At 41.6% G+C, this 10,088-nt stretch overlaps 2 protein-coding genes across 4 annotated transcripts; one reads left to right on the forward strand and one right to left on the reverse strand.

Annotated features, from left to right (window-relative positions):
• Positions 1-2,910: 2,910 nt before the first annotated feature.
• On the forward strand, positions 2,911-7,604 carry LOC307238223 (cold-inducible RNA-binding protein A-like). Of its 3 annotated transcripts, XR_013844431.1 has the most exons (8): positions 2,911-3,041; positions 3,687-3,791; positions 3,908-4,014; positions 4,408-4,534; positions 4,686-4,869; positions 4,956-5,017; positions 7,256-7,344; positions 7,432-7,604. XR_013844431.1 is itself a non-coding variant. In XM_080011129.1 (7 exons), exons 2-7 carry the CDS (start codon positions 3,692-3,694, stop codon positions 5,461-5,463), a joined length of 594 nt encoding a protein of 197 aa, XP_079867255.1. In that variant the 5' UTR covers positions 2,911-3,041; positions 3,687-3,691; the 3' UTR covers positions 5,464-6,382. The 3 variants fall into 3 exon arrangements, 2 of the variants coding, with proteins under 2 accessions (XP_079867255.1, XP_079867256.1); XM_080011129.1 differs by lacking the exons at positions 7,256-7,344; positions 7,432-7,604 and adding an exon at positions 5,450-6,382; XM_080011130.1 differs by lacking the exons at positions 7,256-7,344; positions 7,432-7,604 and adding an exon at positions 5,450-6,382 and having other exon boundaries at positions 4,408-4,516.
• Positions 7,605-8,128: 524 nt separating this feature from the next.
• Positions 8,129-9,862, reverse strand: ndufa13 (NADH:ubiquinone oxidoreductase subunit A13). The gene is made up of 5 exons (XM_080011131.1): positions 9,563-9,862; positions 8,945-9,023; positions 8,787-8,858; positions 8,629-8,698; positions 8,129-8,356 (listed from the first exon to the last, which is right to left on the reverse strand). Exons 1-5 carry the CDS (start codon positions 9,654-9,656, stop codon positions 8,237-8,239), a joined length of 435 nt encoding a protein of 144 aa, XP_079867257.1. The 5' UTR covers positions 9,657-9,862; the 3' UTR covers positions 8,129-8,236.
• Between the last annotated feature and the right edge of the window lie 226 nt (positions 9,863-10,088).

Raw genomic sequence — 10,088 nt, forward strand, 5'->3', positions numbered from 1 at the left:
GGTCAGAGGTCAGAGTGTTGATCTGTGATTTTTCATGAACACTGTAATTTTGATTTCAGATGCGGAAGTCGAGTTGAGCCCCTTTGAAATCAAGAAATTATGTCACCCATCCTGTGAATAAAAATAAACAATGTTTTAATGCATGCTTTGTTTCTTTCAACAGGGAGACGATACAGATTAATACACCAAAATGGCCCCGAAAACATTTCATTCTCTAAGAAAATTACAAGTTTTATGATGAATATGCTTGGCCGATTACAGGATGTGCACAGTTGTTTGTAAGATTCCAGTCAAATACTGTTAATTCCACAAAACTAGATTTTAAATTAAGTATTGGGGACAGTCCCGGCATGCCGTCGTCCGAGTTTGACCCTGATGAGTCTATTATTGTGAAATAGTTTAGTAAAAAACTATATTTTTTTGAACAACCGGGTCCTCACCAAGATGGCAGCACATGCAGATAGGACTGACGTAAGGATGTCATGGACCCAACGAACCCACAGACAATGTGAATAAGATGTGCGTCCGGGGAAGTTCCAACATAGCGGCGTTCGAGGTTCATCCAGATCGGTTCAGTATCGTGGATAGAGTGTGTGATCAACCATCACCACCTCACCAAGATGGCGCTACGCACAACGCGCATGTGCAAACCGACGGCACTGCAGCCTAGTGACGCAGATATAGTCGCGACGTGACTTTAACTAAAGTGATATAAGATACAAACTCTTAACCATACAAAGTTGCAAAGTGACAGGTATCATTTTATTGCTACTAAACTAAAAAAAAAAATTAAGTTAAGGAACATGTATTATTGTGTATGTGTTTTCCTGTGTATCTGCTTCCCCATCTTTCCCTATCCCTATCTTCCCTAGCGATCTACAAACTAAAGTTACATTTTATTTGGTTTACTTTTCCCTAGATCTGAAATAAAGAAAAGTATACAAAAGTTTTAACCGTTTTGTGCCCTTGACTCTGAGTGGGTGGCGTGGAAGTACAAATGGGCTATATATTTATAAACTGACGAAAGGTTATTGATTGTATGGTGTAAGTTGATTGGTCTGAGTACTTTTATGAAGTCAATTAATGAAATATATATGAAAAGAAAGTGTTATAATATTAAGTCATTTTTTCAGCTTACTAAATCATAATTATGAGTTACCAAGTCCTAATTGTGATGAGTTTTTATTAACCATACAGTTACAAAATGACAGGTAATATTTCATTACTATTAAACTTTATGTTTGAAAAAATAATTTGTTAAAGTATTACCAGAAGACAATTCAATTAAAGAAAGCGCAGTGTATTAAACATCATAAATATATACACTTCAGAGCACAACTGACACACACCAGAGTAAGTTCTACAAAATAAAAACCCAATATTATCACTGGCAGAATTTATAGACATTCCAGAGATATCAATGTATACAATCTTCCTGAATTATAATTCCTGTCTGATAGAATTTTAATTCTTATCTAATTACTAATTATTTATTGTGTACCAATAATTCCTTTATTATATATCCCCGACAATTGAAATCAGTTTAACCACTTACCTTAGTTTATTTATTTGTAGGTTTATAAAATGTATTTATTATTGTGAAGGCAGTTCTCTGTTAATTTACAAAGTGCCATCAAATTAATTTTGTTCCCCAAAATGGATTAATAATCGTAATAAATAATCGTGCTTACAATATTCAGTAAAATAATCGTGATTATCGTTTTTGCCATAATCGTGCAGCCCTACTTCAGAATTACAACCGCCGCTAGTTGCGATGTAGGAAACCCACCCATAGCCGCAAACACCGCCCCGTCATAGAATTAAGTCGCTTTGGATAAAAGCGTCTGCTAAATGCAATGCAATGCAATTACAATGTAACCAGGCCGGAATGAATGAAGTTCTGCAGTCACAAAACACACCGGAACAGAGAGCCAAAGCACACTTGTCCATTGAACTTTAACAAAGGCCGACTACCCGTGACCCCGCGTATTGCTGCCTGCAGCTACATTTATACATTGCATTGGCAAAGGTGCTTAGATGTGTAACTTTTTGGTTTGAAGAAATTTCTAACCCAGAGGACGAGCAAGATATGCACCCAAAAGGGATTTATTCTAAAAGCGATCTCTTTTTCTCCAGGCCTTTTCTGCAAAGTATTTCCACTTAAACCTTTTCGGTTAAACTTTTTAGCGAAGCTGATGTGAGCAATTTAAAGTGTGTCATAGCAAATAAAATGACACCAAACAGCCTATAAGGAAACAAAATATCGGAGTACTATCAAATATAATACACGAAAGCAGAAAATGTGCAGAGCGTTGGTGAAACAAACTATTTTTGTGAACATTAAACGTAAAAAAATGAAGAGTTTTAAAGTGTTAAGGTAGCAGGACCCGGAACCTAACACATGAGTTGTATTCAACAGAATAAATGGTTAAAGTGAGCAAGAAGAGCAGATTATGAAGAAGGAAATACGTTGCAGTTACACAACTAATATTCAGACCTTGCATATAATGGGACATTTTATACGGTTGTTGTGATAATCCGATGGCCGGGGTAAAATACTGAGTTTCAAGGACTGTACCTCATTTTGGACTTCATTTTTATTATTATATGTAAATATCATTCGTATTACTGGTTACGAGCAGTGGTTCGCCGAAACCCCAGCATTCATTTATGTACGAGACGCCCCATCGAAGGAGACACAATAACGACTGTTTCGATCCTTCGTTATCTGTGTCACCATAGCACCGACACGCACGCAAGTCTGGACTCAACCGTTATCGAGCGGTAGGATTCTCGATTCTCTCAGCGCTCGTGAAATTGAGGGCATCTGGCCGGTTGCGGATCAGCCGGCGGCCGTGTTTCCGCGAGGTGGGGCTAGTGCGGCGCGGGGCGGGCTAGCGGCCCCGCACACACACGCACACACACCAACGAAGAAGAAAGGAGGGCTCTGCGGAGACAAAAAGAGACCGCGCGACGTCCTCCATCCCACTCCAGCGAACCGGCGCCCCCAGTGCACACCGTCTGTCCGTCTCAAACTAACGGTATTTATTTGGACCCTTTTCGGGGGGGGTTATTTCCCCCTTCTTTTTTTTTTTTTGTTGTTTAGCTTCGTCTCTACTTAAATGTTATAAGTGTAAATCGTTTAATGGAGGATTATGGTGCCCGTGCGGATCTGCGTCCGTGTAGTTAGTCATCCTGTTTAGCCGAGGCGTTAATCTAACGGTCGCCACCGCGGGGCTACAGACCCATGTGCTTGCGTTGAAGAAGGCGACAAAAAAAAAAAAAAAAAAAAAAAAAAAAAAAAGAATTTAAGCGTCGACCGCGTGCGGCCTTTTCAGATAAAACTATTTCGGTTCTGTTGGTGCATAATGTAACGAGTTTTTTTTTTTTTTTTTAAGCTATGTGCGATTTTTGAACAACGGGCGCATCGTGAAGCGTAGCTGGCTAACAAAAGCGAGCGTCGAGAACGTGGAGTAAAATGGCGCTGCACGATGGCCGCCGAGGTCCGTTAAAGATGCTAGGCCTCGGGGCCTAGGCCTGACGTCACGCCGCGCGGCTTGATACGCGCCCCACGGGGCTCGGCTGCGTGGGCCTTGTAATGGCTCTTTCGCTGATATTGGCCGATACGCGCTGCTGTTATTTCATGAAATGAGAACGGATCTCTTTTTGTCCTCCCGCGCCACCAGAAAAGATGTCCGACGAAGGCAAACTTTTCATCGGAGGGCTGAGCTTCGACACCACCGAGGATTCCCTAGCGGCGGCCTTCTCCAAGTATGGACACATCGCTAAAGGTACGGATCGCGCCTGATTCTGATGCCGTTCTGGCGGTTATTGTTGTTAATCCACTCCGAATAATCGTTATTTCCTTTCGATTGTGCTTATTTTTTATTTTTATTTTATTTTTTAGTCGATGTTATCCGAGACAAAGACACAGGGAAATCTCGTGGCTTCGGCTTTGTGAAGTATGAAAATGTGGACGACGCGAAAGACGCATTGGAAGGAATGAACGGCAAGGTAAATAAAACTTACTGCATTTATCTAATGACAATAAATATCATTTTAATGAATAAATACTATAGTGATTAAATAATGCATTTTCAATATATGAATAAATAATTCAAATAATGAATACAGTGCATTACTGAATAAATAATGTTTTAATAAATAATTTAATGTTTTTTTTTTACAATTTGAATATTTTAAGTTTGCAATTCTGGCCAGTATGCCATCCCAAGAATAAAATGGCAAATTTCACAATGACACGGAACTAGTTGTAGGCCATAATATGCGGGGCTATTGTGAAGTTGTTCAGTGTAGTGATGTAAGGTGGGATTACACAATGTGTGCAATAGCAGGTAACGACACATATGGATTGTCACTAAAGTGTGGGTATATATTTATTTGCAGACCCTAGATGGCCGCCATATCCGTGTGGACGAAGCAGGACGGGGCGGTGGACGTACCGGGATCTCCAGAGGAGGATCACGTGGTGGATCATACGGCAGCGGAAGCTTTGGTGGGGGCAGGGGGCGAGGTGGGAGAAGTTACTCGCAGGGTAAGGGCTGACTGTTGGCGCAATGGTTTGTTTCATAGCACTCCATTTGCCTCTGGTCAGGCCCTCCTGTTTTGTGTGCTCAGTCTCAGTAGCGTGTCAACTGTTAAAAGCAACCTTGTGTCCATTTTAGGGAGTTATGGCGGCGACAGGAGTTATGGTGGCGACAGGAGTTATGGCGGAGGCGAGAGGAGCTATGGCGGCGGAGACAGGGGCTATGGAGGTGGCGGAGACCGGGGCTATGGAGGCGGCGGATACAGAAGTGGATACTCCTCTGGTGGCGGTGGTGGCGGCGGCGGTGGCTACAGAGATAGCAGGTAAGGAGTCTGAGCTGTGGTGGGACTGCACTCGGGCTTCAAACGACCTTGGAGTGTCTTATTCTAAAACAATCTTCTCCTTCCAGGGGACAGAGTAGCTACGGGGACCGTGCTGGGGGATCATACAGAGATGGATATGACAGCTATGGTAAGTGAACTAGTATGACTGTTAGTGTGTTGGGGCTGTCACTTTGTTTTCAAATTTCCTCTAAATTTGATGGCTGCATAGTTGACAGTGATCAGTAGCTAAACCCATTGCATAATTGGCTAATGATTGGCAGTGGTTTTGAGTCTCAATCCGAAACTGGTGCGGTTTGGGATTTGGAGCCAAATTTAAAAATAAACGAATAATTTTGAGGAAGAGTGGCAGCCCTGGCATGTTGGTAGCTTTTTGTTTTTCCTCATTCTGCAGTTTTGCCTCTATCTGGGACTGCACAGTTTAATAGTCCATATGCGTTCTATGTCAACCAATTGAAGAATCACGTCCTAGAGCCCATTGGAAAGCACTGTTAGGGGGAATGTCAAACTCAAATGTTGATGAAGTTGTGTCTTTACCTGTGTGCCCACTTCTTATCCTCAGCTGCACACGAGTAAAAATCTTCCTGATTCAAGATCATCACATGGCCGGCTGTATTTAAAAGATGCGCTCCTCAAGAAAAATGTCCACGTGTTATTGGTGACCTTATTTTTGTAGTCTTGTTCTGTTGTAGCAGCTTAAGCATCTTTAACTGTAGCCACGAGTTTTGGCCATTCATTGACAGACCATGTTTAAACAAAGTTAGTTTTAAGATGTTTTCCTTGCTTGAGGTCGCATCTAACCACTTAAGTTCTTACCAGATATCTTGCTATAAAATGTGTAAATTGATGATCCAAATGGATCTCTCCACATGGCTTTCTCAATACTTTTAGCCTTGTTATAGCCCCAAACTGTTAGCCATCTTATTTCTATTTTTGATTCCCTGACTAGCATTGAGGCACCCTATAGGGCTTCCTTATCTTTTTGATTTAGTTCCCTCAGTATGACTGTGACCTACCTCCTGCCAAGTTTTAGACTGAGTAAGAAAGGCAACATGCTTAAACAGGCTCTTTATTTTCTCCCCCTTTTTACATACATTCCTTTTTAATGCTAATAGAGAGCAATGCCCCAGCCATTTCATTTTGTTCAAGTTTGCTGAGCGGTCCTGTACTTTAGATTGTGCAAAAAAAGAAAAAAAAAAAAAAAATCCTTTGACTGCACCAGAAACCTTAATCGACGACTCGTTCATTTTGAATCTACTGCGTGTTACAGTCTGCCCTAGGAATTTTTTTTTTTTTTTTTGCTCTGCTCAACATCTGCATTTTAAGTGTGCTATAAAATGGACTCTAACTTGTATAGGTGAATATCAATGTAACTCGTCTCCCAGATTATAATATTACAGCCGGGATCAGTTTTGTACTTTGTTATTTGTATCAATTAAATTTTTTTTCTGTCAATTTGGCTTCATGGAGCCTATTAAACAATTTATGGAAAATATTCTGATTCTTGTGCCTTCAGAAAAAAACAATGGGAGCTTTACAGGTCAGAGCTGAGAAACTAATGTTTACTGGGTTTTCAAATGCTGCTTCATGAGTATTCAAACGCTGCTTGGTCAGACAATGGGTGGGGGTTATCTGAGACAAGATTATTAAAATCACAATGTTCTGTCCATCAACATTCCATAAGTGGTTATGGCAGCTGCTGGGCTGTCAAGCCCACTCTAGAGGTTTTAAATGCGTAGAATCTATGCATCAAAACTGCATATTGATGGGAAAATTCTAGCTGGTGTTTGGTTATGTTAATGCTTCATTACGTTCAAGAGGTCAGCTACTTCCAAAACCTACGAGTCCTTGGAGCGTGAAGTGTTGCACCTATCAACAAGTGCTCGTCAGAGATGAAAGCTGCTCTCTTGCCTAGTTGAAATGTGGAGAAATCGTAGGCCAGTTCACATGAGGTAAAAACTTTTGCTTTGCTCACATCCTTTGAACTCGGTTTGAAATGTATGAATTTTATTTCCATTGCCTTCGAGTAAGCAGACAGCAGTCGATTGCTTCAAATGCCGCCATACAACATGCAATAGCTTTTCCTTAATTAAATTGACACCGCTTGAGGAATCGCCCAAAAAAAACAGTAACTTGGCCCATGGTGCTCCAGCTTCACTGAACACTGTCCCCTTGGTCATGGGTAGAAATGTCTGCTGCTTCAGTTAATCTTACCTGCTCCAGAAACGTCCAACTGTTCAATTGACCTAATATGCGATAAGCCTTTTAAGTTAAGAAAATGAATGTTAAAGAATGTTTTATGTTGCATGCATTTAAGTATATCTGCAATGAGAAAATTGAGATTTAATTCGAGATTTTTCTTGTTCAGGATGAAAACACCACCGGAGAACTCTGGATATTCTAACGGGCGAAGTCAGTGGCCTGAGACTTCATGGACTGCTGGATTTATGGTTGCAGGTATTAATCTTTTTAAAAAGACATGAGTTTTAATTGGCGGCCGCACTCCTATATCTCAATCAACTTATCTGAAATAATGTGTTCTAGGTCCATTAGATGGCGGTGAGGTGACCAAGCATCTACTTCAGGATCTGGAGATGTTTGGGGCGGCCTGAGTTGCTCCAGCTGTACTGTCGACTAATGTGGTTTTCCTGTTCTGTTCCTGATTTGAAAAGCCATGATTTCCCCACAGGGATTAATAAAGTGATTTGTTAAACATTGCTGATTGGAGTAAATCTCAATTACTTTTAATATGCAGTATAGGAAGTTAGTTTGCTGTCAATTTGAATGTAATTGACAATCTGAGTCAAGTAGGAAATCAAGATGTTTTTGCAGGGAAAGTTATCAATACCTAATTTATTCAAACTGATTACTTAGATACAGTCATTCCCTCACCATTTCTTCGGTCTTCCTGCAGTAGTTGAATACTACTACTGACTACAAAAGACTTAATATTCACATCCAAATAAATTCTTGGATGAAGCCTTGTTTACAACTTAGTGAAGCTAAAAAAAATGGAACTGGTTCCCTGTGACAGCGTAAACATTTCACTGCACATTATACTGTGCATGTGACAACATTGAATCTTGAGTAGCTATGTCATTCTACGCTATAAATATTAAAATGTTCTAACATGGGGTGGAATGCATAAGTTTTACATACATTTCTGACAAACATTCCTTGTGTATTCATTTAGCACATTAACAACAATTCACTGCAAAATAAAATGCGGGTGGGGGCAAGACAAGGTACAGAAAAGATACTTTAATTAAACATTTACAAGTTTAGTGGAGTACAGGCTCAGGTCCACATGACGTTAGCTGTTGAGGGCAGTCAGCGGTGTCTTTCTACACTACACATACCACTGGAAGCCAAAACGCTTGTGCAACATCTCCTCACGGGGTCTGAGGTTGAAAAGCTCCTCTGCCAGAGGTACATTCCAGCGGTCTGTGTGAAAGACACTCTCACCAACCTACAGGAGAGAGAATGAGTGGGAATAAGAACATCACAAGGAAAATAATATTTAAGAATGGGAAGCTGAGGGAGAGGTGTCATGGTTCACATGAATAACATTCTGTATGCAGAAAAAAAATCAGCACACCCGTTTAGAATAACAAGATGTAAAATGGCTTGTTCTATTAAATGAGTGTTTGAAAGTGGTTATAAGAAGTTTGGTTTTAAAGGATATGGAAAGTGGGAGCCACGTTTGTTGCTGTGATGCAAACGGGTGACGCTCGTGTTTACCTTCCAGCCTGGGACGTCCTTCATGACGACCGCCTCCTCCTCGAGATTTTCCCTCATCATCCGCAGTGTCCTGGAGAGGCAGATGTGTCAATAATGTCATTCGTTTACGTGACCAAGCCCCGCGTGACGTCGCTCCCCAAAATTGGCTTTGCTCTTACTTGCGGTCCTGCTCAGCCTGCATGAGCGGCATAAGAGCTATCCTGGCCTCCAGCTCTTCAATTTGCAACCGCCTAAAACACACACACACACACACGCACACATAAAAAACAATGTTTTTGTGGCTGAAATAATTTTAAGTCTAGAACTGTAGTCTTACCTCCTCTCTCTGTTCCATTTAAACAGCCTCCAGTAGCCGAACATCATAATCCCGATTCCAATGCCGAACATACTGTAGCCTGTGGGGGAAGGAGGATGGGGTACAAGGGCACCACGACCACAAGCCTGTTATTTATTTTAATCATGTTTGTAATTCAATGACGCGCAAAGACAAAGAAATTGTTTGTATCGGGATCGATTTACACAATTATTGTTGACAGTGTGAATTGTCGATTCAGAGGTCCATTGGAATTGATTTGGCCAAATTTTCTGTGCATTTGCTGATGTCTGTCATCAGCATTCTTTATCTATGGTTCACTACAAAGGACAGTTCTGGAGAGCTAGTGTAGCAACCACCGCTGACCGGTGAGCCGTTCCCATTAAGATATTACCTCGCCCTTACGCATTACATCAATACAGATTCTCCTGTTCAAATCTATTCAAACACAATGGTTCATAACGAGCTGTACGTTCAACGTCACGTCTGCTAGCCAGGTGGCTAGCAAGGGCTGGCCGTTTAGCCTCTGCTTTACATGTACACGGCAGACTAACACATCCTCTTCCCGTCGAAAAGGGTCCCCACTTGTACACTTTCGATTAACCGAGTTCATATTTTTACCCGAGAGTCCTCGTTTTGGGAGATTTCTCTTGTAATCAATGGGTCCATAGCCTCCCGGAGGAGGCATGTCCTGCTTCACCTTGGACGCCGCCATCTTGTAACTCCACGGCAGAAGCAGTCGGTCTCGCTGATTTTGTCCCGCAGGGGCTTCCGTAGAAGACGAAGACGCGCGGCGTGTCGTCGTCAAAGTTCGATGGACGCTTGTTTGCTTTGGCTCTGTGTTGCGGTTTATCGTGACCGCAGCAGTTCGTTCGTTCCGCCCTGGTTCGAAGTTCCGGGCGGAGTTTTTATCATTCCGAAGTGGGGCTGCATGAATATGGCTAAAATGATTATCGCAATCCTTTCAGGCAATACCCGTGATCACGATTATCGACCAAGATCATGAGTCCATTTGAGGGAACGGAGTTTTTTTGATGGCACTTTGTAAATGAACAGAAAACTGCCTTCACAATAATGATATACTTGATAAACCTATCTCTGGAATGTCTATAAATTCTGCCAGTGATGTTGTCGGCGCGCCCATGGA

Source organism: Zeus faber, assembly GCF_960531495.2.
Source record: "Zeus faber genome assembly, chromosome: 12".
NCBI classification, from domain to species: domain Eukaryota; kingdom Metazoa; phylum Chordata; class Actinopteri; order Zeiformes; family Zeidae; genus Zeus; species Zeus faber.

What these genes read in the sequence shown, in the direction of transcription:
- LOC307238223 (XM_080011129.1), top strand. Translation starts at nt 3,692, where the DNA reads ATGTCCGACGAAGGCAAACTTTTCATCGGAGGGCTGAGCTTCGACACC. An exon ending in TGGTGGGGGCAGGGGGCGAG is followed by an intron (nt 4,535 to 4,685) that starts GTGGGAGAAGTT and finishes TGTCCATTTTAG; the next exon opens with GGAGTTATGGCGGCGACAGG. An exon ending in GGTGGCTACAGAGATAGCAG is followed by an intron (nt 4,870 to 4,955) that starts GTAAGGAGTCTG and finishes TTCTCCTTCCAG; the next exon opens with GGGACAGAGTAGCTACGGGG.
- ndufa13 (XM_080011131.1), bottom strand. Translation starts at nt 9,656, where the DNA reads ATGGCGGCGTCCAAGGTGAAGCAGGACATGCCTCCTCCGGGAGGCTAT. An exon ending in CCCAAAACGAGGACTCTCGG is followed by an intron (nt 9,024 to 9,562) that starts GTAAAAATATGA and finishes CTTCCCCCACAG; the next exon opens with GCTACAGTATGTTCGGCATT. An exon ending in CAGGCTGAGCAGGACCGCAA is followed by an intron (nt 8,699 to 8,786) that starts GTAAGAGCAAAG and finishes CTGCCTCTCCAG; the next exon opens with GACACTGCGGATGATGAGGG.